General features: G+C 36.9%; 1 protein-coding gene across 27 annotated transcripts in view; it reads right to left on the bottom strand.

Annotated features, from left to right (window-relative positions):
- ANKRD26 (ankyrin repeat domain 26) overlaps positions 1-27,065 on the bottom strand; it is a 96,845-nt gene that overhangs the window by 34,543 nt on the left and 35,237 nt on the right. For 13 of the 27 annotated variants that reach the window (XR_013519596.1, XR_013519593.1, XR_013519594.1 and 10 more), the window contains 12 exons: positions 25,533-25,626; positions 22,105-22,203; positions 21,476-21,507; positions 21,312-21,384; positions 17,427-17,497; positions 14,853-15,944; positions 12,912-13,087; positions 10,568-10,738; positions 8,024-8,057; positions 7,080-7,221; positions 2,043-2,256; positions 236-419 (listed from right to left, as the gene is read on the bottom strand). Coding sequence is in view for 21 of the 27 variants with exons in the window: in XM_078329622.1 (XP_078185748.1) it covers positions 236-419; positions 2,043-2,256; positions 7,080-7,221; positions 8,024-8,057; positions 10,568-10,738; positions 12,912-13,087; positions 14,853-15,944; positions 17,427-17,497; positions 21,312-21,384; positions 21,476-21,507; positions 22,105-22,203; positions 25,533-25,626 (2,382 nt within the window). In the remaining 6 variants the exon portion in view is untranslated. Of the gene's footprint in view, positions 1-235; positions 420-2,042; positions 2,257-7,079; positions 7,222-8,023; positions 8,058-10,567; positions 10,739-12,911; positions 13,088-14,852; positions 15,945-17,426; positions 17,498-21,311; positions 21,385-21,475; positions 21,508-22,104; positions 22,204-25,532; positions 25,627-27,065 lie in introns of those variants that run through there. The other 14 variants (XM_078329631.1, XM_054258537.2, XM_078329633.1 and 11 more) reach the window with 7 other exon arrangements.

The raw sequence follows: 27,065 nt of genomic DNA, 5'->3' as shown, positions 1-27,065 counted from the left end.
GTGATTAAACTCAAAGTACCCTCCATTCCTTCATTCAGAAAACAGAGACTGAGTGTCTATTATGTGCCAAGATTTATCATGAATAATTTTAGTTATAAATGTAATAGTTCAGTTTAAGATGAGATAATATTTTTGTTTTAAACCTACATAATATATTTTAAATCAAAAGGATGTTATGAGTAATACTGATGAAATAAAGTTAAGAATATAAAATTTTTACCAAAAATTAATTTACCTGATTCAAATTACTTTTTACAGTTCTTAATTCCATCTCCAGTGTTTGGAGAGTCAGTTCAAGTTGTTGTTTCACTTCAACTTCTTTCCTATATTGCTCTTCTTTCCCTCTTAACTGTTCCCTAATTTTTTCATACAACATATCAGCATTTCTTCTCTTCTCTTCTTCTTGGTTTAGGCTAAATCTGCAGTTAAATATGCTTATCTTAAAATTTGTTTTGTTAGAAAATAAAAAGTTCATGTGTGATCTGCCACTTCATATGTTAGTTTATTATCCTAATAAAATTTGTATGTTATTGAATACTTTTCCTTTCTGGTTCTCAGGTTTTTAATTTTCACTTCAGTCTTTTCCAAAGAACATATATACTTGAAAGGAAGTGATGAAGAGACATTCTGCTAACTGGTAAGTTTCTGTTACGAGTACCTCTGGTAAATATTATGGAAAAGGATACTGGAAATTATTCAGTAAAGATACAAGATCAAAATTATCTTTTTGGCCAGGTGCCAGTGGTTCATGTCTGTAATCCCAACACTTTGGGAGGCAGAGGTGGGCCGACCACTTGAGGTCAGGAGTTCCAGACCAGCCTGGCCAATATGGTGAAACCACATCTCTGCTAAAAATACAAAACATTAGCTGATGTGATGGCAGGTGCCCTAATCCCAGCTACTCAGGAGGCTGAGGCAGGAGAATCACTTGAGCCCAGGAGGCAGAGGTTTCAGTGAGCCAAGGTCGCACCACTGCACTCCAGCATGGTGATAGAGTGAGATTCTATCTCAAAAAAAAAAAGCAAATTATCCTTTCTTAAAACAGTCATAATTACTCCTCAATTAGGAAAGATAATTTACAGTTAACTAAAAAGAAGTTATTGGTTATTAAAGTATTTATACATTCAATAAAAATAAATTTTTGTTTTTATGAAATATTGCAAGTGTCCCTAAAAATTATTATAGTTAAGAAAACACCCTCAGATGTCTTTCTTACAACATATATCTACAGATTAGTATAATTAAAGATTGGGCTATGGAGCCTAATATTGGTTATCCCATATTTTCTATGTTCCTTTTTCTGGTAACACTTTCAACTTATCTTCTTGATTATTACATATTGCATAAACAATTTTAAAATTTCTTTTAGAACAAAACAGGATCTAATATTTAAGTAAACCATAAAGAATAATATGTGGTTTCAACACAGAACTTTGAATTAGCTTTATCTATGTATGAGAGAGAGATCACTTTTGTAGTCACTTACCATTCTACTTTTTATTTCATGCATCTTAAGAGTAAAGCTATAAAAATTTTCTTAGTATTGTGGGTTGAAAAAAATGGCCATTTCATTCTCTATTGATTGAAATGTAAATTAACATAAACTTTCTTGAGAACAATTTAAACATTTGGATCAAAGGCCTTTTTAAAAAAAATTCCTATACTTTAAACAAATAATTCTATATTAAAGAATTTATTCAAAGTAAATAACTAGAAATATAGAAAAATATTTATAAAAAAGTATTCCTTCCACCATTAACTATAATACAAAAAATTTTCAACCCAAAACTCATTCTATTAAATAAATGACATTTCCATATGGTAGACTACATACCCATTAAAATGAGTTAAAAGAATATATATTTAGTAGAAGTACATAGTTAAGAATTAGTTATATTATTTCCAAGAATTTCATACTTCACAAGACTAAGAAGTCTTCTTCCCTGCTAAGCCCCAGAAGGTAAGTGAGCAATTACAAGAAAACTCCTATATATCTTTAGTACAAAGTAAATACACATTTCTTCAAAACTAGGCTATTGTACCTTAAAGAGCACAGTTCTCGTTCCCATTCAACTTTTTGATGCTCTAACTGTGATTTTATTTCTTTTGTTTCAGACAGCTCCTTCTGTAGTACATTAACCTTATCTTCCATTTTTTTAATTTTTACTGTAAGTAGTTCACAGTGATTTTTTTTAAGTTCTAATAATCTTTCACAAGAAAGAGCTGCATCCTGGATTTTCAATAGGGTAACAGAATCTGTAACAGAGAGAAAACAAGACAGAAATAAATATATGAGTACTTTTCGCATATAACGAACTTTACACTAGAACATTCACTGACCAAATATATACTGAGGGCCTACAATGTGGAAGACATTAAACCAAGCCCTGCAGATAAAACGGACAAGACCTCTGCTCTTGTTTAGCTTCAAGTACAGTGAAGAAAAAAAGACAAAAAAAGTGACAATTATAAATTCAGATAGATGCTGTACAAAAACAGAGTTCTAATGACCACAAAAGAGAATCTGACCTATACTGGGCCCAGGAAAGATTTCCCTGAGGGAGAGGTGACTACACTGAGAAATGAAGCATGAGAAGGCAGCAGTTAAGCAAAGGGGGAAGAAAAGCATTCCAGCCAGTCTGTGGCATGTGCTGAGGCTCTACTGCAGTCTGCTTCAAGAACTGACTTTCCTTCTTTTCTGAAACGACCAAACACAAAACAGACAAAATACATGAAACACCAAGTTTGAAGACAGTGGACTCAGGCAATGAACACAATGATCCCTGACAGACAAGAAACAAAGGAAGTGGCCAGGCACAGTGGCTCACCTGAGGTCAGGAGTTTGAGACCAGCCTGGCCAACGTAGTGAAACCCTTTCTCTACTAAAAACACAAAAATTAGACAGGTGTGGTGGCAGGCACCTGTAATGCCAGCTACTCAGGAGGGTGAGGCAGGAGAATCGCTTGAACCCCGGAGGCAGAGGTTGCAGTGAGCCAAGATTTCACCACTGCACTCCAGCCTGGATGGCAGAGCAAGACTGTCTCAAAAAAAAGAAACAAACAAACAAAGGAAGGAAGTCTTATGAAAGCCCAGAGCCTCGCCTTCAGAGTTTCCAGGCCATGATGCAGGGAGGAAAAACTTACATAGAGTCCAGCAGACTCCCTGAGCTGAAGTGATGAAGCTGACAGTCTAGTAAATGCAAAGTAGACAGAGATCACAGGACACTGGAGAGGAGCCACAGGTACAGAGGAGAACCCTGGAGATTTGCAGAGATCCCCTCTTGGGTACTGAGCAGAGTAATGAACAGTGAATGTGTGCTAGGAAACTACCTGAAACCAAAGAAACCCCACCTAAAAAGAGGAGAGGAAATCCTGCCTGGTGTTCCCACAGCACCAGGAAAAGTGTTCGTTCCCATGGTCAGGCTGGAAAAACTCATAGTTCTCAGGACAGTGAATAATCAGAAAGATATTGCCTCAGGAGTGGGGAATTAGCCCAGATCATAAAAGCAAGACTGGAAAAAGTCAAGCTGTTTACACGTAACTCAACTGTGCCCCACAATAAAGCTCAAGAAGATAAGTAGAGGCATGGAAGATAGTTTTTAAAAACCAAATTGCACTTGTAGAGATGCAAATTACAATGTCAAAGATGAAAACTAAATTAGATGAAAATAAACACAGATTAACCATCACAAAAGATTCATAACTTTGAGACATCAGTGAACTATGGAAAAAAATCCAAGCACCTAATATGTAAGACCCCAAAAATGGAGGAAGACAGAAAAAAAATGTGAAGAAAAATTGGCCAAAACTTTCTAAACTTAATAAAAATTATAATCCCACAGATTCAGAAAGGATATCGCTGGGACAGAAAAAAAATGAAAGCATACTATTATAATTATACCATACACCAGAACTATAACAAAATTATACCATATATGATGTTATAATACTGCTTCAAGGTGGACTGTGGTAAGTTCAACTCATATACTATAAATCCTAAAGCAACCACTAAGACAGCAAAACTAAAAGTCATAGCTAATAAGCCAAAAAAAAAAAACTTGAGATAACTCAGGAGCATCTGTAATCAATGAAACACCTGAGAGTCCAGAAGTAGACCCACATGTATGGAGCCAACTTATTTTTGACAAAGGCACATGGCAAATGCAGTGAAAAAAGACAAGCCTTTTTGACATATGATGTTGGAACAACTGGATATTCAAAAAAAATGAACTCGAATCCATGCTTCAATCCACACAAAAATATGAACTCAAAATGGATCACAGATATGAATATTAGACCTAAACCTGGCCAGGCGCAGTGGCTCACACCTGTAATCATAGCACTTTGGGAGGCTGAGGTGGGTGGATCACTGAGGTCAGGAGTTTGAGACCAACCTGGCCAACATAATGATACCCCACCTTTATTAAATAATATTTTTTAAAAAGTAGCTGGGTGTGACGGTGCATGCCTGCAATCCCAGCTACTCACGAGGCTGAGACACAAGAATCACTTGAACCCAGGAGGTAGAGGTTGAGACGTTGTAGTGACAGTGCCCTCCAGCCTGGGTGACAGAGGATGAGATTCTGCCTCAAAAAAAAAAAGACCTAAAACTATAAAACTTCTAGAAAGAAAGCATAGAAGAAAATCTTTGTGACCCTGTGTTAAGCAAAGACTTCTTAAATATGATACAAAAAGCAAAATCCGTAATTGAACAGATAAACTTGACTTCATCAAAATTAAAAAATTCTGCTCTTTAAAAGCTACCATTAAGAAAATGAAAAGTCAACAAAAAAAACTAAAAATCTAAATTTAAAAAAGAGAATGAAAAGTCAAGTCACAAACTGGGGGAACAAATCCTTGCAAAAAAAATATCTAAAAAGGGAATAACATCAAGAATATATTATATAAAGAACTTCAGCTTTGCACAGTGGCAGCATCGTAGCCAATGAGGTTTATTGTTTTTTTGAGACAGAGTCTCTATCACCCAGACTGGAGTAAAGTGGCTCCAGCTCAGCTCACTGCAACCTCTGCTCACTGAAACCTCTGCCTCCTGGGTTCAAGCGATTCTCTCGTCTCAGCCACCCATGTAGCTAGGATTACAGGCATCTGCCACTATGCCCAGCTAATTTTTGTAATTTTAGTAGAGACGGGGTTTCGCCATGTTGGCCAGGCTGGTCTCAAACTCCTGACCTCAAGTCATCCGCCCACCTCGGCCTCCCAAAATGCTGGGATTACAGACGTGAGCCACCATGCTGGGTCACCAATGAGGTTCATCTAAGACATGATTATTGTTAGTTAAAAACTTTTCCATTAGAAAAAAAAAAAAAAAAATTAAAAGGAACTCTTAAAATGCTACCAGTAAGAAAACAACCTACTTTTTTTAGAGGGGTAGAGGGGACAAAGTCTTACTCTGTCACCAGGCTGGAGTGCAGTGGTATGATCTTGACTCACTGCAAACTCCACCTCCTGGGGGGGGTTCAAGTGATTCTCCTGCCCCGGCCTCCCTAGTAACTGAAACTATAGGCGTGTACCACCACATCCAGCTAATTTTTGTATTTTTTTATTACAGATGGGTTTCATCACATTAGCCAGGATAGTCTCAATCTCTTGACCTCATGATCCACCCACCTCAGCCTCCCAAAGTGCTGGGATTACACGTGTGATCCACCATGCCAGCCCAATGACCTAATTTTTTTTTTTTTTGACAGAGTTTCACTCCTGCTCCCCAGGGTAGAGTACAATGGCACAATCTTGGCTCACTGCAACCTCCACCTCCTGGGTTCAAGTGATTTTCCTGCCTCAGCCTCCCGAGTAGCTGGGATTACAGGCATGCGCCACCACGCCCAGCTAATTTTGTATCTTTAGTAGAGATAGGGTTTCTCCATGTTGGTCAGGCTGGTCTCGAACTCCTGACCTCTGGTGAGCCACCCACCTCGGCCTCTCAAATTGCTGGGATTACAGGCATGAGCCATCTTGCCCAGCCCCAACAACTTCATTTTTTAAATAGAAAAAGATTTGAAAAGACAATTCACCAAGGAAGATTTACAGATGGCAAATAAGCACATGGAAAGATGCTCAACATTATTAGTCATTAAGGTAACATATATTGAAACCATAGTGATATCCACAATATACACCTATCAGAATAGAACAGCTAAAAATTTAAAAATTTTAAAAACAGCAAACTAGGTGTTTGTGAGAATACAGAGCAAATGGGCCTGTCATATACTGTTGATGGAAATGGAAAATAGTACATACAAATACTTAGAAAACAATTTAGCAGTTTCTTAATAAGTAAACATAAAGGGGCATGAGGGAACCTTTGTGGATGATAGCTATGTTAACTCTCTTGCTTATGGTGATGGTTTCCCATGTGTATACATATGTCAAAACTTAGCTAATTGAATATTTTATATATGTGCAGTTTATCATGCATGTGTCAATTATACATAACTAAAGCTACTGCTTACAAGAACAAACATCTAAGAAAGTGGCCGGAACACAGAGAAAGAAGGGTATGAAATAATTCAGGGTAAAGCCAGATGATTCAGATCTTTAACCTTACAGCAATGAGAAGTGATAGCTGGGTTTTAAGCAAGGGGGTAACTATGATCAGATCTGAATTTGTAGAAATTTATAATTACGGTTACAGAGTAGACATAGTTTCAGGAGGTAGAGTAGCAGGGAAAACAGCTATAAGCTTATTGTAGTATTCCAGTGGGGAGACAATGGTAGCCTGACCTTGGGTAAAGATACAGGTGAGAAGCAGAGTCAACAAACAGACTGGAAAAGTACAGAGGAATTTTCCTAGGTCTTTGGCTAAGAGTGTACAATATTCAGTTGTTCTCATCCTATTTTAACATAAAGCATATTTGTTAGATCAACATCCCTAAAACACATCGGCACTCTAAGGTAAAGGGTGCCATGCTAAGTGTGCTAAGCATAGCATAATATATGCTAAGTGTGCATACATTACACTTTATTACATACATTATACTAAGCATAACATAATGCATGCAAAGGGTACATACATTACAATGGGATACAAAAAAAGGCCGTAAATTTATGCAATGGTCCCACCTTTACACTCCATTCCAAGTTGTTCAATGAGCAACATAAAATTCTTGTAATTAGAGTGGGGCAGTTCACAATCCTCCGAGGCTGTTTCAGATGACTGAGTTAAGTCAACATCATCATCCATAGACTGCATGTGGTTTTTGACCTATGAAATAAATAACACTGTTTCAAAATGTCCCCAAAATATTTATAGCATATACAGAAGGGGTAATTATCCATCTTTCTATATGAGCAAAAACACAGGTTATTTCTTAAAAAAAACTAACTTTTGTTAAAAGGATAGATATCTTTAAGCCGGGTACAGTGGCTCACGCCTGTAATCCCAACACTTTGGGAGGCCGAGGCAGGAAGATCACCTGAGGTCAGAAGTTTGAAACCAGCATGACCAATATGTGAAACCCTGTCTCTACTAAAAATACAAAGAAATTAGCCAGTGGTGATGGGCACCTGTGCTTCAGCCTGAGAATCCATCTCAAAAAAACAAAAAAGGTATTTTTATCAATGGCTAGTGCTTCTTAATCACTTTCCTAAAGTATATCTTTACAACAAAAGATTATCTGGCTTTTTATCATTTCTTTTTTTTTTTTCTTTCTTTTTCTTTTTGTGAGATCAGGTCTTGCTCTATCACCCAAGCTGGAGTACAGTGGCATGATCACAGCTCACTGCAGCTTCAAACACCTGGGCTCAAGCAATCCTCTCACCTCAGCCTCCCAGGTAGCTGGGACTATAGGTGTACTCATCATGCCTGGTTAATTTTTTCTTAATTTTTGTAGATACAGGGCTCCCACCATGTTGCCTAAGCTGGTCTCAAACTCCTGGGCAGCAATCCTCCTGCTTTAGCTTCCAAAGTGCTGGGATTATAGGTGTGAGCACTGTGCCCCGCCCACTTTATCTTTTATAACATGTTTTTTTAAACAATGATTTTGATAATTTATTTTTTACAGTACCTTGTTCTTTTCATTAGGTGTTTTCTTAGTAGGCCTAAAAAGAAAAAAAAATACCTTTCAGGCAAATAGTAAATATGTAAAATACAAGGAATATCTAAAACTATTGTTTTTTTTAATAAAATCTCTGCATTTATAATTTATTTACCCTATTCATAAAGTTTACAAGAATCTTTTTTACGGGTAATTTAAAACATAATAACTTTCTACAAGAGGTATTAAACTATAAACAGAAAGAGTAACAGTAAGGGACAAGATAAATACCCTAATAATATCATAACAAATTTAGATCAAGCTTTCTGACAGTCAAAGCAAAAGGAAAACATAGTGTTACTTGCATTATTCAACAGATACATACCAGCATTCTTTGCTACTGTCCTTTTCAACAAAAACAAGTTTTTACTGGCACTAAAACCTATTTGGAATATTATCACTTAACATCCTTACATGAGGAGAACCCTTTTTGAATGATGATATTAGTTAGATTTTCTCAGGACTCACAATGCAGGTACTATGCATTATTCTAAGCACTGTACATATGTTAAACTCATTTTAATTCTCCTAAGAATTCTGTGAGGTTGACAACATAGTAAGTATTTTATAAAAGAAGAAACTAGGCACAGAAAAGCCAAGTAACTGGCTCCAACCACTTATAGCTGGTCAGTAGCAGACCCAAAATTCAAACCCAATCATTCTAGCTCCAAAACATATTTTGCTGTGCTGTGAAAGTAATGTTTAGTTTCAAGTATTTTTAAGTGATATGACAGCAGATGAATCTATATTATCATTCTATTTCTGGCAATAATTATAAACAGTAATTTCTGAATCTTGCAAATATTTTTTAAAATAAAAAGACCTGCCGGGGGCAGTGGCTCACGCCTGTAATCCCAGCACTTTGGGAGGCTGAAGTGGGCAGATCACCTGAGGTCGGCAGTTTGAGACAAGCCTAACCAACGTGGAGAAACCCCACCTCTACTAAAAATACAAAATTAGCCGGAAGTGGTGGCACATGCCTGTAATCCCAGCTATTCGGGAGGCTGCAGCAGAAGAATCACTTGAACCCAGGAAGTGGAGCTTGCAGTGAGCAGATATCGTGCCACTGTACTCCAGCCTGGGCAACAAAAGCAAAATTCTGTCTCAAAAATAAATAATTAAATAAATAAAAAGATCTTATATCTAGTAGCCAAGTTGAAAACCTACTTTCAATAAGCTAAACATTTATTTTTTCTAAAGAAATTCTTCAACATTCATTCATTCATTCATTCATCTACTCAACTCGATTCATGCATTCAAAAATCCTTTTTGAGGCCGGGTGTGGTGGCTCACGCCTGTAATCCTAGCACTTTGGAAGGCTGAGGTGGGCAGATCACTTGAGGTCAGGAGTTCAAGACCAGCCTGGCCAACATGGCAAAACCCTGTCTCTACTACAAATACAAAAAATAGCCAGGTATGGTGGCATGCACATGTAGTCCCAGCTACTCGGGAGGCTAAGGCATGAAAATTGCTTGAAGCTGGGAGATGAAGGTTGCCGTGAGCTGAAATCACATCGCTGCATTCTAGCCTGGGAAACAGAGCAAGACTCTAACTCAAAAAAAAAAAAATCTTTATTGAGCATACAATACATGTCAATGACATTATTGGCATAAGGCAACATGGTTTTTAATATTTTAGAACTTTATAATCTAAAAGTAATAGTCTGTGATAGGTTGTCAATAGTTTAATTTTCTACAGTACATAAACAAATTCCTCCCATTCTCCCCAGAATCTAAACAGCTATTAAGTTAATACACCTGATCTTTTAGTCTTAGAAAATCATAGCTGTTCATGATGCTACTGTCAAAAGCACTCTGATATCTTCAATCATCAAGAAATATTTAAATTCAATTCAGGATAGCCTACATGTTTGTATGTTTATAATTAGGTAATTTTTTAAAATTCATAGTTTAACTTTTATATCATTGACACATTCAATTATATTAGAATATTCCATTTCTGAAACAGTTCTAAATGAAACTCGTAGTGAAAAACTACATAAACAGAAGTTCTAAGGACAATTAGTTTATTATAAATCTTTAAAAGATAATGGATCAAGCTTTCCAATGCTTAGACATGCAAACAAAACTAAATTACATAAGCATTTCCTTTGCTACTGGCTTACTCCCAAAAGCATATAAATATACTCTAAAAATTTCCATTTTAAAATAAAAAAGAAAGAAGACTCCCTTGAATCCCACATTCTTCTTCAGTTACCACCCGTTTACCTATTGCCTTTCCATCCAAGTTCTTTCAAATGCTGTCTATGCTCATCCACGACAGTCAGGGCTCCATGGTGACCATTTATTGAAACTGCTCCTTATCAAAGTCACTCATCCTCTTCTTAATCTTTCAGCAGTCTGGATATAGTAGAGTATTCTCTGGCTTTGAGAGACTACACTATTCTATTTTCAGAAAAAAAATGACTCCTAACCTTCCTCTATAGAAAAATATTTTATTTTGCTTGTGTTTTATTTTTCCTCCATAGAGAAATCAAGAAATTATAGATTTTACCTTCCTTCATCCTCATCTATTTCACTTAAACTGCTGTCATCATCCACTTGTAGCAGGCCACCAGTTAGTAAGCTGGCCTTCTCAAACACCAGTGAATTCACAGATTCTTTTGAGGTAGGTTTTCCTTTTTCAATTCTCTTTACTTCCTTCATTTGCAAGGCAGGACCACTGCTTTAAAAAAAATCCATGGGAAATGACAGTTATATAAGAAAAGAGAAAAAAAGAAACAAAATGCAGAAAGAGTTAAGGGAAAAAAAAATAAAAATTAAAAATCCACTAAAAAGCCAATGTTTTCTAATAATTCTGACAAAGAATAAAAAAATAATGTTTATAAAATTCCAACATTTGCCCCACCTCAATTCACTCATTAATTCAAAAAACTTATGAATTATCAGCAATATAAGAGGAAATGTATATTCCTCACTTCAAAAACCACAGTTTTATAATACCATTATGATGAAATGTGTTATGTAAGAGTTGATATATAAAAAGTTATATCTAAGCACAAGGACAGCGTTAAAACAGAAAAGGCAAAATAAACGAAGAGTTCACAAGACAAAAAAGTGGGAGAAAACCATTCTACTTAGAGAATAGAAGGTGAGCATAGATTAGGCATATGACGTCTAGATGTTTCCCAGGAACTTGAAAAGAAAAGATGAATGCTACACTAAACTTGAATGCTACAGTAAAAGGCTGGAGCTCACTGCCTACAAGCAATGACCTTCAGACATGGAAGTAGCAATTAGATTTAGGCTAATCTTTGGTTTTGTTTTTAAATATCATAATGTATCACTTAAACAAAGTGGATTTTTTTTAAAATGAAGTTTTTAAAATAGCATGAGGCACATGTAACATGAAAGAAGAAATCAGGAAAATATCCTGGGTAGGGGGGAAAAAACCTTACTTTTAGAATATCCTATATGCCATTAAATGCAGTTCCAAAATAGCTATATTCTGATTACTTATGATTTTGTTTGAAAATAAAACAATGCGCTGGCACGGTGGCTCACGCCTGTAATCCAGGCACTTTGGGAGGCCAAGGCGGGTGGATCTCGAGGTCAGGAGCTCAAGACCAGCCTGGCCAAGATGGTGAAATCCCATCACTACTAAAAATACAAAAAAATTAGCCTGGTATAGCAGTGCAGGCCTGTAATCCCAGCCACGGGAGGCTGAGGCAGGAGATTCACTTGAGCCTGGGAGATAAAGGTTGCAGTGAGCTGAGACTGCGCCACTGCATTCTGGTCTGAGCGACAAGAGTGAAACTCCATCTCAAAAAAAAGGAAAGGAATTGGTAACTGTTACAGACTTTTAGCCTAGTATCTAATCCTAATATAAAAAGTTGGATTTAACAGAAGAAAAATTATGACTTTTTTTTTTTTTTTTTTGGAGATGAAGTGTCACCCTGTCACCCAGTTTGGAGTGCAGTGGCACAATCTCAGCTCACTGCAACCTCCACCACCAGGGTTCAGGTGATTCTCCTGCCTATGTGTCTGGAACTCTGACCTCAAGTGATCCACCTGCCTCAGCCTCACAAAGTGCTGGGATTACAGGCATAAGCCACTGCGCCCAGGCATAACTACTCTTTTATAGGGTAAAAACATGCACAAGGATATCACTATCATACACCTACATAATTTACAGAGACTCAAATTTCCCACTGTGTTATGTTAAGAGTTGAGCATGAGCCCCTAAAGACACTCAATATACTGAAACATTTACATGGACTACAGATCCCTCTGTGCAATCCCTTGGCAATATTCAGATTAATTTGAGAGTCCAACATTAGGGACACTCTAATAAATATCCTTAAGATACATATGTATATATGTAACATGTTTATATAAATATTCTTTACATATAGTATTTATTTTTAACATGTTATGTACATATTATACATAGGCTTACTGTATATTATCCATAATATATAATAAATGTCCTTAACTTGTGTGTGTGTGTGTTTTTATGTAAGCCATATTTTCCTGCAGAATCTAGTTCCAGAAGTGAAGCTCTTAGGTTAAAGATAGGGAATATTTGAAATTTTGATATATACTAAATTATCCTTCAAAAAGGATTTACCAATTTCATTTACCAACAGTGTATGAGAATGCCTTTTTTCTCACATTTGCCATCACTGGGTATTATTTTTTAAATAAAATATCAATAAAATTCAAAAAACAAGTATCTCATTGTTTGTTAATTTGCATTTTTCTAATTACAAGACATGATTGCATATCCCTTGCATGGTAAAAGTATAAAATTTATTAATCATGAATATTAGTCCAAATTCGAATTCGTTTTATAGCACAGGAACAACTGTCTGCTGTTAAATATGCTATTGGCTTACCTAACATACTCTTTATTTTCCTTCCTAGGAAATTGTTGATGATCAGTTTTTCCACTCCTTCTTTCTTGAATTAATCCAACATCATCATCAACATCTTCATCATCAGTAGCACTATCATATATGTTTGCTGATACTTCCGTTTCATTTTTTCTGTGTTTTTTCCTTTCTTCTTCAACCTTTAATGAAAGTTTGATACTAAAGAACTGCTATTACTTTATTAAATAGAGAATTTGTTTTCATTGAGTTTATCATTTGACTCAGTTTAACTGTGGTGACTTTAGCCAATAAAAACATTTTCTGCTTACTTTAATTGGATCATTGTATCTATGTTATACAATTAAAAGCTATAATTATCATAATTTTATCCATGAAATTTTTATAAATTCTGCTTCAGTTCTGTTTGAGTGAAACAGAATTTTCCAAAATTTCGAGGGCTCTTCTTAATTTTGTGCTTTTATTCCCATCCAATCTTCACTATCTACTACTATGAATTTTCACCCCATTTTACTGGTAGGAACAGAGAAAAAAGACAAAGATACAAGATGCATCTTCTTTTTCCTTTACCACCTTGATTTTATACCACACAGCCAGATTTAGAGGATGTAACACTGCTCCAGGAAAAGAAAGCAATCTTTCTGCTTTCTGCCCTAAGCTGTTGTTTTCCCCAATGTCCTTTATAATTCTTTTTTCATTTGGATCCTGGGATATCAACAAAGTGAAGGTGCTCAGTGAAATACAGAAACTAAAGTTTGCCACAACATAAAAAACAGAGTGAAACTGCTGAGTTGCTGGTGTGGAATTCTGGGAAATGAGATGCTTTCCAAATTTCACATTCAATAATCATACAATTTTATAGCTGGAGAACATACAGTATAAGTATTAATTATCTACATTAGCCCCATTATCTACTGATAATGAGAGTAAAACAAGATAGATTAAATGATCCATCCAGAGCTCCTAAAGTGGCATTATCTAGCATTTTATGGCACCAAAAGAGATGCTATAACTCCATAATGCTGAATCAGATAAATTATCAGATAAATTCATCAAATTTAATCAGATGAATTAAACGTATGACACTGGCAAAGTAATTTAATGCCATAGCAGGGAGGTAATTTAATGCATAGTGTAGGAGGCCTCATCTACTTTTACTTCTAAAGAAGATTATCTGCAGATTATTGTTTATCTTTAAGACTCAATGTACAGAACTCAGCTTTCTACTTTGGAGTTAAATACTAAATCTCTGGCCAAGGATTTATGCTACTTATATGGTACATATCCCCAAACTTACCATACTTTATTAAACAACCTCATGCAAAGGTCTGATTCAATACATATATTTGACCGATGATTTTAAAAATAGGTGAAAGTATATGTATTTGTTGCCAAAAATCTTTAAAGTGATCATAATGGAATTCTAAGTTCCAATAGTTTGAGTCAAAAAGATAAAACTTGCACACATGAAAGCACATTAAATAGGTTCCTTTGGCTGGGAATATTTGTTATAACACTCAAGGCTAGATACATTTTTACATCTCTTCTCAGTCACTGCTTCTTTCCCACTGTATTGCCATGTTGTTTAAATAAAAGATTCATCTTTAGGTCAACAGGGAAAAAAATCCCTGGCACTTATTACCTTTCACAAAGCAATTTCCTTTACACTTATCTTGGTTCACAAGGTAACATGGTATATGGCTAAATTCGTTTTCCCAGTCCATATGCGACTTGGAAGACTGATAGACTTCTTAGGTTGATTAAGGAACAATGATTGTGAGAATGTTTTCCTTAACTCCTGTTACTTAGCAGAAATAATTATTTCTACACACGATTACCTATTTAGGTAACGCCATTTTATACATGAGCTCTTCATAAGCAGAAAATCAGAATGGATCAGATAATTGACAGAGAAAAAACAAAGAGTAGCAGCAAGCAAACCTCTACCTCTTTTTGAAGTTGAACTTTTTCTTTCTCCAAAGCCCGGAACTCTACTTTTAACACGGCTATCTCATTTTTAAACCTTTGAATATCTTGCTGTAATTCTTCTTTTAGAGATACTTTTGATGTTCTGCCACTACCTGGTGGAGAAGACCTCACATTTTCTAATTCAGGTTCCATGCTTTGATAGTTATTAGCACTGCAATTATTATATAACAGCTTCTGGAACAAGTTCTGTATTGGTTTTGTTTCCTTGTAAGCATCTGTACCAGCAGAAATACTATGCCTTTTTATTTGAATCATATGCTTCATTTCTTTGGAGCAGATCAAATCAAAAGGTCTTTTTGGATCACTAGACCAAGGCACATGTCCAATGTCTAATTTACAATTAGTGGCATTTTGGTTCATATTTTTTGTCATTTGCATATCAAACTCTTCTTTCATTTCACCTGTAACTACTTGTGGGTTCCTTACTTTTTTATTTTCTGTATCATTATAAAAATTCTCATTTGTGTTAAAAACATGCTCAGTGTCTGGTTTGTTATTTCCTCGGACTAATTTATTTTCATTTAAATAAGGATTGGAAGATGACTGGCAAGCGTATTCTGGGGACCCAGAGCATGAAGGAGATGGAAAGACATTTTCAAGACTGGGTTCTTTTGGTTCGGGCAATGCGTGGAATACCACAGAGACAGTAGAATCTTTTTCATCACAATCAAGTATATTATTTGTCAAAGAAGAGGGTAGTTCCTTAAAATCTGCACCTCCTTTAGAGCTATCAAGCAGTGGCTCTTTCCCAGGACAAGCAGTAATTTTGTATTTTTCACAAGTTTCACCACAGCTCTGCTTTAACTCATTTGTGATGAGTTTTAAATTATTTTTCCACTCTAATTTGCCTTGTTTGGTCGATATTTCTTCATCATTTTGCACACAAGGAAGTCCTGAATATAAAGATATATCCTCTCTATCACACTCCTGATTCAGTTCTGGTTCTTGAGACATTTTTTGCAGACATTGTGAAAGTGGAAGATTAATTTGCTTGTTTTGTTTTTCAGATGTCTTTTCTGTCAGGGTGCATGTTTTTAAAATAACTTTATCCTTAAGTAATCAAGTATAAACAAAGAAAAATTAGGAAATAATTAAAACTGAACTGTTAAACTTCATCTATGTTTAGTTACTCCCAAATCACTGAATTGTAACTAAGAAGTAAAAACTAATTTGCCTTAGCCTAAATTAGGAGAAAAACATGAACCAGCAAAGTTAACTTTATCACTGTTCCTTTGGATTAAACTTAATTAATTATGTGTTAAATCTACTGAAAATAAATTAGCAGATGATTTGTAGTATTATAAAGGCATCCTGACTTAAAGAGACTTTACCTTATCATACCTCAAATACTGAGCCCCTACAGTATATTTAAGTACTTTTTCTAAAGATTTCTAACTGAAGAGCAGGGAAACTTTAAATTATTAGGAGCTAAAATAAACACCAATCCGAACAAAAAGCAAATTCTTACACTGTAATTGAAATTATATACCATAATGTGTGGTGTTACACATCTGAATTGACTATCAGCTCAAGTCCAATTCTTATATAAGGTTCATTAATAGTAGATTAAAAAATTCCATAGTATTTACTGATTTCCTAGATGGAAATAACCGTTATTGTTTATATCCTAACAATGGAAAGATCCCATTCTGAAAGGAACTAATTCAGTTATTAATTAATTCTGATTCTCTTAATAACTGGGTTGATTTTATGACCCATTCTTTCCCTGAATGTAGGCGCTGAAGTCAACAGAGACCACAAAGCAAAACGCAGAATAAATCTTTAACCTTGGAATTAGTGACCAGCAATATAAGAATGTAAATCCCGGCTGGGCACGGCGGCTCATGCCTGTAATTCCAGCACTTTGGGAGGCCAAGGTGGGCAGATCACCTGAGGTCAGAAGTTCAAGACCAGCCTGACCAACATGCAGAAACCCCGTCTCTACTAAAAATACAAAATTAGCTGAGCGTTGTGGCACATGCCTGTGACCACAGCTACTTGGGAGGCTGAGGCAGGAGAATTGCTTGAACCTGGGAGGTGGAGGTTGTGGTGAGCCGAGATCATGCCATCGCACTCCAGCCTGGGCAACAAGAAGGAAACTCCATCTCAAAAATAAAAAAGAATGTAAATCCTGAACCGCTGGGAATGATTCCTCTTTAAAATGAACCCAACTCAGTGGCCATCAGTGTTAAATTGTTCATATTTTCTACTGCTTAATAATATGATTCAATATTTGATGCTACCATCTTTATCACGTAAGGAAGTTATACAAATGAAAGAGGAAACAATACTCGGGAAATTTCTGGCTTCAATTTCAAGGGTAAAGAGTAACTATAACAAAAACAAAAGATTAGCTATAGTTTACTGCACATTCTAAGAATATTTAGTCAAAATGTTTTTAATACTAAATATTAAATAATGATCTACTGACTCCAAAAGGCTAGTCTGAAAGGCAATTTCACTTGGACTATGTTACATCATTAAGGCAAAGAAAACCATATTAAACCGGAAGTTTTCATAAAAATTGAATACCTGTGACTGGTTATTTTCACTTCCTTTCCTTTCTTGCTCTTCTTCTGATGTTACCTCTAAGTCATGTTCAGCTGAAAACATCCAAATGTTTAGTTAAACGAACTACTTAGAGCAGTTAGGTAAAAAGTATAGTTTTTATAGAAACAGAAAATAACATTTATTTGTATTTCATAAATTGAGAGGGTTTTTTTCTGTTTGTTTTTGAGACAGGGTCTCACTCTGTCACCCTAGCTGGAGTGCAGTGGCACAATCACAAAAAGATTCAGTAAATGTTCTTTAGTGGAACATTTACTTCCCAGTAAGAAATACTTCTAACTATCAACTTAATGAAGTATCTAATTAAAACTTCAACCATTATCCAAAACTTCAACAAACACTTGAGGAGACTAGCAACACTAGATGATACCAGGTTAATGCCATACAAAGGTTTACTCACAAATTCATTCACCCAACATAAATGAGCTAAACAGTCAAAAACAAAACAAAATCTTAAGACATAGTGGAAATACATAAAGTAACACTGTATAATGTTCTCTATAACAGTACCTTTTTTATTTATTTTTTAATGTAGAGACAGAGTCTTGCTCTGTCACCCAGGCTGGAGGGCAGTGGCACAATCTCAGCTCACTGCAACCTCCACTTCCTGGGTTCAAGCAATTCGCCTGCCTCAGCCTCCCAAGTAGCTGTGACTACTGGCACACGCCACCGCATCCAGCTAATTTCTTTTGTATTTTAATAGAGTCAGGGTTTCACCATGTTGGCCCTGCTAGTCTCAAACGCCTGAGCTCAGGCAATCTACCCGCCTCGACCTTCCAAAGTGCCAGGATTACAGGCATGAGCCACTGCACCTGGCCAACAGTACCTTTTTAACAAGGCACAAAGAGTATTGTTTGTTATTATTGAGTTCCAAAATTACTATTACTTTTTACATCTTTATCATTGTACATCCTGCTCCTTATATCTGAAATTTTGACAAATTTCTTCTCATCTTTTAACACTCAGACTGCTATGTGAAGTTTTCTTCAATTATAGCTATCTTTCCCCAGATAAACCAGTGTCTCCTTCCTTGGGGCTGCCTTCTACCTTATCTGTGTACTGTATCTTTTCCACCTGAACTGAAATTATTTCTCCATATGTCTATGCCCTTGCTCCCAGACTGTAGGGGACGATCTTTCAAGTTATCTTATAAACAGTCTATCTATTTTACTCAATAATTATTTATTGAGTTCCTGCTAAGTGCTAAGCACTGGGGATTAAAGAACGTAAGTAAGAACGGTCACAGCGGCTCACGTCTGTAATCCCAGGACTTTGGGAGGCTGAGGTGGGTGGATCACTTAATCCAGAACAGCCTAGCCAACATGGCAAAACCCCTGTCTACTAAAATACAAAAATACAAAAATTAGCCAGGTGTGGTGATGGGTGCCTATGATCCCAGTTACTTGAGGAGGCTGAGTCAGGAGAATCGCTTGAACCCGGGAGGCCGAAGTTGCAGAAAGCTGAGATCATGCCACTGCACTCCAGTGAGACTCCATCACAAAAAAGAAAAAAAAAAAAATGTAAATAAAAGTCGTCAAAGATGGCTTTTCTAGAGATCATGCCTGAGTTGAGACTTAAAAAGTGAGGTTAGCCAGACTAAAGGGAGTAGAGGGCAGGAAAGGGTAACAGCATGCAAGGCAGCAAAGACAGAGGGAAAGAAGCCTCAAATCCCATATGTATTTGTCTAAAATACAAGCACTGGAGAGGAGAGCATCACCAGCAGCTGAGAAATCCCAGAGAAAAGGGCAGAAAGAGGAAAGGGCTAAAGATGGAGAGTTAGGCAGAAGTCAGATGATAATAGCCTTATATGTAATCTTGATGTTTGAATATTTATGTTTTCGAGAGGGACTCATGGTCCTATCTGCACTGGAGACAGATCACCCTAAATACTGTGGGAAGGATGAATTTCAGGGGCATATGAATAAATAAAGGGAGATGAATTAGAAGACAATATTGTCAAACAAGGATAATGCAGGCCTAAACTGAGGGAATGTTTCTAAAAATATTTAGGATATACAATACCAGTGCCCGATATAAAATGAAGTTTTATTAAATGAATAAATGTATATATCTGGGTCCCTAGAGAATTAGACTCTTATTCATTACTTTACAAAAGGTATTACATGAGAAGTGAAATGATCTACAGGAACTGTTTAAGTTGTTTACTTCATACTTCTTCTGTTTCATGTCTTCCTGTGTTGAGGAATTTCATTTAAAGTATTTTGTTTTAAAAGTCCTGTTTCAGCCAGGTACAGTAACTCATGCCTGTAATCCTAGCATTTTGGGAGGCCAACACAGGCAAATCACAAGGTCAGGAGATCGAGACCATTCTGGCCAACATGGTGAAATCCTGTCTCTACTAAAATACAAAAAAGAAGCCGGGTGTGGCAGCATGGGCCTGTAGTCCCAGCTACTCGGGAGGCTGAGGCAAGAGAATTGCTTAAACCCAGGAGGCGGAGGTTGCAGTGAGCCGAGATCACGCCACTGTACTCCAGCCTGGTGACAGAGCAAGACTCCATCTCAAAAAAAAAAAAAAAGTCTTGCTTCTTGGATCTCCCAAGCTCATGAAGAAATAAGAGCAAACAAGCATATGTATAGGTAGGAAGGCAGCAAATCGCATTGCCATGTATGTACCTATGCAACAATCCTGCATGTTCTTCACATGTATCCCAAAACCTAAAACGCAATAAAATATATATAAAAATAATAATAATTACTGGCCAGGCATGAGCCTGTAATCTTAGACTTTGGGAGGCTGAGGTGGGCAGATTACCTGAGGTCAAGAGTTCAAAACCAGCCTGGCCAACATGGTGAAACCTTGTCTCTAACAAAAATACAAAAATTAGCCAGGCATGGTGGTGCATGCCTGTAATCCCAACTACCTGGGAGCCTGAGGCAGGAGAATTGCTGGAACCTGGGAGGCAGAGGTTGCAGTGAGCTGAGATCACACCACTGCACTTCAGCCTGGGTGACAAAGACTCTGTCTCAAAAAAAAAAAATTATTTTCATCATTTTTAATAATCAAAGGTAACACACACACACACACACACACACACACAATCTGCTAATCAGAACTCCTGACTGGCTTTAGATCATCAATTTAATAACACTAAGATAAAATGATTAATGCTAAAATATCATTATTGACATGTTTGCAAGTAAAGCTTTCCTCTAGGTAAAAATTAGAATTCCAATAAGCATTTGAAACACTGGGGAAATCTTAGTGTCTCATAATTTACCTCTGTGAATCCCTAACAAGTATAGAGATTCCAAACTGGAAACTTTAGGGTATCAAAACATAAAAGTGGAAACCTCTAAGTTAAAGCTGACATTTTAAAAATTTCTTATTCTTACACTTGTAAATATCTTTTATTCATATGTGAATACCAACAATATCATCCACATTGTTTATGTCAAATCATTCCATCAGGCCAGGTGCAGTGGCTCACGTCTGTAATCGCAGCAATTTGGGAGGCCGAGGTGGGCAGAACACCTCAGGTCAGAAGTTCAAGATTAGCCTGGCCAACATTGTGAAACCCCATCTCTACTAAAGATACATAAATAAGCCGGGTGTGGTGATGTGCGCCTGTAGTCCCAGCTACCCTGGAGGCTGAGGCAGGAGAATCCCTTGAACCTGGGAGGCAGACGCTGCAGTGAGCTGAGATCACATCACTGCATTCCAGCCTGAGCAACAGAGTGAGACTCTGTCTCAATTTAAAAGAAAAAAAAGTCCTTCCATCAAATTTCAGGGTAAAAAGAATTAGGAATAAGAAAACTGTGAGCATTTCAAATATTTCAAATATTTTAATGTATATCCTTCCAGAGTTAAATATGTATTGCAACATTTACCTGCTTTGGATGTTTGTACATTCTTCATTCCTCCTGCTGTATTTGGAACAGAATCTTTCATTTCAATGGCAGGCTGAATGGGTTTTGAAACAAAATGATTAATAAATAATTTAGATTTTATACAATATGCATTTGATAATTCAAGATAAAAATATAAAACTTACTACATTCAAGTGACGATCTCTCTCAGGTGACTCTAAAAAGCAAGAGGGACATATAATCAATTACATGCAAATATGACAAAGCCAAACATAAATTCATGCAGTGTTAGTATTGACATGAATCATCATGCTTGGTTTGAAAATGATTAACTGTTGGGATGTTTTTCATTTTGGTTAGGACAGCAACATGACAGAAGTATACTGAAGAAAAACATAGGAACGTAGGTCTAATAAAACATGCAGTTTTGATTGAACATGGGATTCTGTCCCAAGTGACTATAACTAAAATAGAAAAGTGCACATATGCCAACGTGAGCACGCTCATCAATGCGGAGAAAAGCGATCTTTAATCAGAGGAGCAAAGCATGATCCTGAGAGGAAAAATGTCAAGGCCGATGGTAAAATGCTACAGGATATCTTTAACACAACACATGAGAATCATTTATACCATTATACTACAAGTATTTATCATGTTCTTCACTTTGTCCTATAACTTGGGAAGCACACCGTTGTGATGCCACTTTAGTTGGACATATAACTCATTTCTCATCAGAGAAAGCGTTGTGAACTGATCAGCTTGGATATACACTTGTAGAATAATAGTTAACAGAAATACTCATTTTTTTCCATACCCATGTGGGTTACTGGCATGCCTACATGTCTCGTATCCTCTAGTTTAGCCATCTTAAAGTTTCTTGATCCACTCATGCAAGAAGGTATATAAAACATACCTAAGAAATAATGTATAATAAGCTTTCAATATTATAATATTTAGCAAAAGAAAAAATTGAATTGCCACAGAATTATTAGCTATTAATAATTTATATTTCAAAATTAGTGCAGTTTTTAAATCAATGCAGTGTTTACTGAAAATAACAATTTTAATATTCAAAGTATTAACTGTAATTTTTTCATTTCTAAAATATGTTAGCCTCTAAAGGATTTTATGAAACAGCTATCATATCAAAAAGCAACCTTCTTTAAGAAAAAAGTCAATGCTTCTATATTCAAATTAAACTCATTTAATTAATTAATATCAGTGCAACATAGACCTTTTTTTTTTTTTTAATAGAATCTCACTCTGTCACCCAGACTGTAGTCAGTGGCACAGTCATGACTCATCGATTACTGTAGCCTCAACCTCCAGGCTCAAGCAATCCTCCCACCTTAGCCTCCTGAATAGCTGGAACTACGGGCCCATGCACCACCATGCCTAATTTTTGTATTTTTTTGTACAGATGGGTCATGCCATGTTGTCTAGGCTGGTCTCAAACTCCTGGGCTCTAGCAATCCACCCACCTTGGCCTCCCAAAGTGCTGAATGACAGGCGAACCACCATAACCAGCCCAAAGCGACATATATCTTTGATGTCTGACAGTTAAAGAGAGGAGATATGAATCACTGGAGTTTACCCCACTTCTAGCATTCTTCCCATAGTCTCTGGAGCAGAAATGATCTAATCATTTAAATGTAAATATACTGAAGCCATCTAAAATGAGTTCTTTCGAGTTTCCTCATCAACTCCAAAATAACCTAGCTAACTTTTTTCTTTCCTCTCTCTTTCCCCACTGACAATGTCTCTTCTTTTGCAAAAGTAATCTCTAGATCTGTGGTCTTGATTCCTCCCATTCTACATTCTTTCCATGAATATTTTCAGCACTTCTTTCTTCTTCATGTAACAATAGTATCTTACAGCTATAATTTCTATTTCTCCATCTCTTTGTTCCTAACCCCCTAGCCAGAAACATGCTCAGAAATAAAAGGAAAATAATGTTTTAACTTGATCTGTTATGCCTTGAATTGTTGTCCAGTGACTCTTCTTTCAGATTTCTCTACAGGGAAGTCTACACCCTTACTACTCAGAGTGTGGTCCAAGGACCAGCAGCATCAGTGTTGCATGAGAACTTATTAGAAATGTAGAACCCCAGGCCTGCTGAATCAAAATGTGCATTTTTAACAAGATTCCCAACTGATTTATTAAATTTTAAGAAGCTCTGTTCTATACTGAGTGTGCCTCCACATTCTTTTTTTTTTTTTTTTTGAGACAAAGTCTTGCTCTGTCGCTAGGCTAGAGCGCAGTCAGTGGCGCAATCTCGGCTCACTGCAACCTCCGCCTCCAGGGTTCAAGAGATTCCCCTGCCTTGCCCTCCCAAGTAGCTGGGACTACAGGCGTGCAGACCCACACCTGGCTAACTTTCTTTTTTTTGAGATGGAGTTTCACTCTTGTTACCCAGGCTGGAGTGCAATGGCGTGATCTCGGCTCACCGCAACCTCAGCCTCCTGGGTTCAGGCAATTCTCCTGCCTCAGCCTCCTGAGTAGCTGGGATTACAGGCACATGCCACCATGCCCAGCTAATTTTTTTGTATTTTTAGTAGAGATGGGGTTTCATCATGTTGACAAGGATGGTCTCGATCTCTTGACCTTGTGATCCACCCACCTCAGCCTCCCAAAGTGCTGGGATTACAGGCTTGAGCCACTGCGTCCGGCCCTACCTTTTTGTATTTTAGCAGAGATGCGGTTTCACCGTGTTGGCCAGGATGGTGTCAATCTCTTGACCTCGTGATCCACCCGCTTTGGCCTCCCAAAGTGCTGGGATTACAGCTGTCAGCCACCGTGCCCGGCCCCACATTCTTTCATATTAGGTATCCTTTTGGAATCTGGCATCAAGTTCCTCCCTATCATGTCCCCCAAACTGAAACTGTATTACAAGTCATAAAGTTGCCACGGGCTTTTTACCAGAGTATGGCTTCCTTGATCTCTCCATAAGCAACCCTACTCTCTTCTTTCCAATTACCTTCTTTTGGCCTCTGAGACACTATCCTAAAAGTAACACTTTCTTTTTTTTTTTGAGACAGAATCTCACTCTGTTGCCCAGGCTGGAGTACAGTGGTGCAATCTCGGCTCACTACAACTTCCATCTCCTGGGTTCAAGCTATTCTCCTACCCAAGATTCCAAGTAGCTGAGGTTACAGGCATGTACCACCATGCCTAGCTAATTTTTGTATTTTTAGTAGAGACGGAGATTCACCATGTTGGCCAGGCTGGTCTCAAACTCCTAACCTGAGGTGATCTACCCATTTCGGCCTCCCAAAGTGCTGGAATTACAGGCGTGAGCCACCATGCCCAGCCTGAATGGGGCTGACCACATATGCTTGTATTCATCTATGACACATATGGCTGACCACATATGCTTGTATTCATCTATAACAGAAAGATGGTCCAGTACCACCTCCATCCTTGCCTTCCCAACAGTGAGGAGGATAGATATACTGCGAAAAATTTGCTCTACTTCTCTGACAAGTTTTGGTACTGGAACCTCATTTTAAATTCATCCTACCTTTCTAATACCCTGCCTTTCCATTTTCTAAAGAATTAATTTATTTTATTTTTTATTTTTTTGAGATGAAGCCTCACTCTGTCACCCAGGCTAGAGTGCAGTGACGCAATCTCAGCTCACAGCAACCTTCACCTCCCAGGTGCAAGCAATTCTCCTGCCTCAGCCTCCCTAGTAGCTGGGATTACAGGCACCTGCCACCACACCCAGCTAATTTTTGGATTTTTAATAGACATGGGGTTTCACCATGTTGGCCAGGCTGGTCTCGAACTCCTGACCTCAAGTGATATGCCCACCTCAGCCTCCCAAAGTGCTGGGATTACAGGCATGAGCCACCGCACCCGGCCTGATGTACTATTACGATTATTTTATTTTGCCACTCTCCATTTCATATACTTGTTTTTTGTTCTTCATTCACTATCTATACTCTCTGCCTTCCTCATTCTCATTTCCTCTTTTACTCATCTCCTCTTCCTTATTTCCTGGCTCTCCTCAGGTCTTAATGTACTTTGAAATGGATCTAACAATTCAGCTTCTTTAGTGGCAGTAGCAATTTAATCTGTTGCTGACACCTAAGATATACGACTTACCACAATTTCACCTCTCTTTCTTCTTACTATCCATTTAATAGGTGATTTTCTTTGGCTATTAGAATATATCAACAATCATCTTTTTAAATAAACACTCTGTCCAATGGCTTTATTAAAATAAAATACATCTCTTACCTTCTGCTTGTTCATTTCCTACATTTTTTTCTTTTCGATCTGCAGCCCCAGCTAAAGGATCAACATACTTCTGTGGAAAATTCTCAGAGATACTCTGTTAAAATTAATATCAATAATGAGTTTCAATTTTACAAAAAGAATGAGTTGCTAAAGATCTTCTAATCACTTTCAAATATAATATGAATTTCCTATTTTAAAAGCAATTATACTTAAAAATAAGATAAACCTGTATTGAAAACCAAAACATTTCAATAAAGAACCTCATATATGCTCTCTAGATTAAGCTTATCTTTCATCTTTAGATGGCTATTGACTCTGCACACAGAACACAGAAGGACCAAGGACACATATTAACAGATAAAATATTAACTTATGTGCACAGTTCCACAAGGAACTAATATCAAAAGACTTAATTCTACTTTGTATTCCCCACCAAAAATAAGAGAGCATTCTGGGGAGCTTCTCTGAACCTATTCTGGTTCAGGGGCTGCCTGATTAAGAGGGGAAAAAAGCGTATTTTAAAAAATAGAATATTCTTGCTATAGTACAGCATTAAACATTTAAAATATTTCTAATTACAGAAATTTGTAGTGTTAAGATATCTGGCATAATAAACAACTTGGGAATATGTCATGGTAAGTATAAACAGAACACTGCAAAAGCTGCTTCATTTAGGTAAACAAAAGCTTGGAAAAATCTAAATACTTTGTGATAAAATTTTTACTGATAGGAAAGTGGTTGACTAAAATGACAAGGCAGTAAGAGAAAATGTGCTTTATGTTATGTTTAAAGAAAAACAAGCAAATATAAGATATAGTATATAGCTCTTTCCCAATTAAGAAATAATTTCTATGGGAGGGATAGCATTAGGAGAAATACCTATGTAGATGACGGGGTGACAGATATAGCAAACCACCATGGCATGTGTATACCTATGTAACAAACCTGCACGTTCTGCACATTTACCCTAGAACTTAAAGTATAACAACAACAACAAAAAAAGAAATAATTTAAAAGAAGTATAGCAAGCCTTCATAAAAATAGAAGAATAACAACATTTATGTATTAAGCATCTGAAATGTGCCAGGTATTTATTTGCACATTTTCTTTTCTATGCGGTATAATAATAAAAACAATGATGAGTTACCCCACTTCCTGCTTCTTGGTCATTCTAAGATGTTAAGAGCAAAATGATAAACTGATGTGATGATTGTGCCCTCTGCCCAGAATGCCCTCCTCCCAGCCTTTCACATGGCTGCTCCTTCTCTTCCTTTAGTCGGCAATCTAAGGTCATACTCAGAAAGAACTTCTCTGACTACAGAATTTCACTCCCACTCCAACCCCCATCCTAACTACAAACTCTCTCAATTTTCTCTAACCTAATACTCTCTGTTTGCTTTATATGAAGTGCTTATAGTGACTTATAAGTGTTTGTGGTTTACTTATTTTTCAGTTCCCGCTACTAAAGCATAAGCCCTCACCTTGTATATTCAGTGTCTAACAGCCTAGCACATAGTCAGTACTCAATAAACA

This window comes from Callithrix jacchus, chromosome 7, assembly GCF_049354715.1.
Source record: "Callithrix jacchus isolate 240 chromosome 7, calJac240_pri, whole genome shotgun sequence".
NCBI classification, from domain to species: domain Eukaryota; kingdom Metazoa; phylum Chordata; class Mammalia; order Primates; family Cebidae; genus Callithrix; species Callithrix jacchus.
The sequence above is the reverse complement of the archived record's forward strand: the minus strand, read 5'-3'. Positions and strand labels throughout refer to the sequence as shown.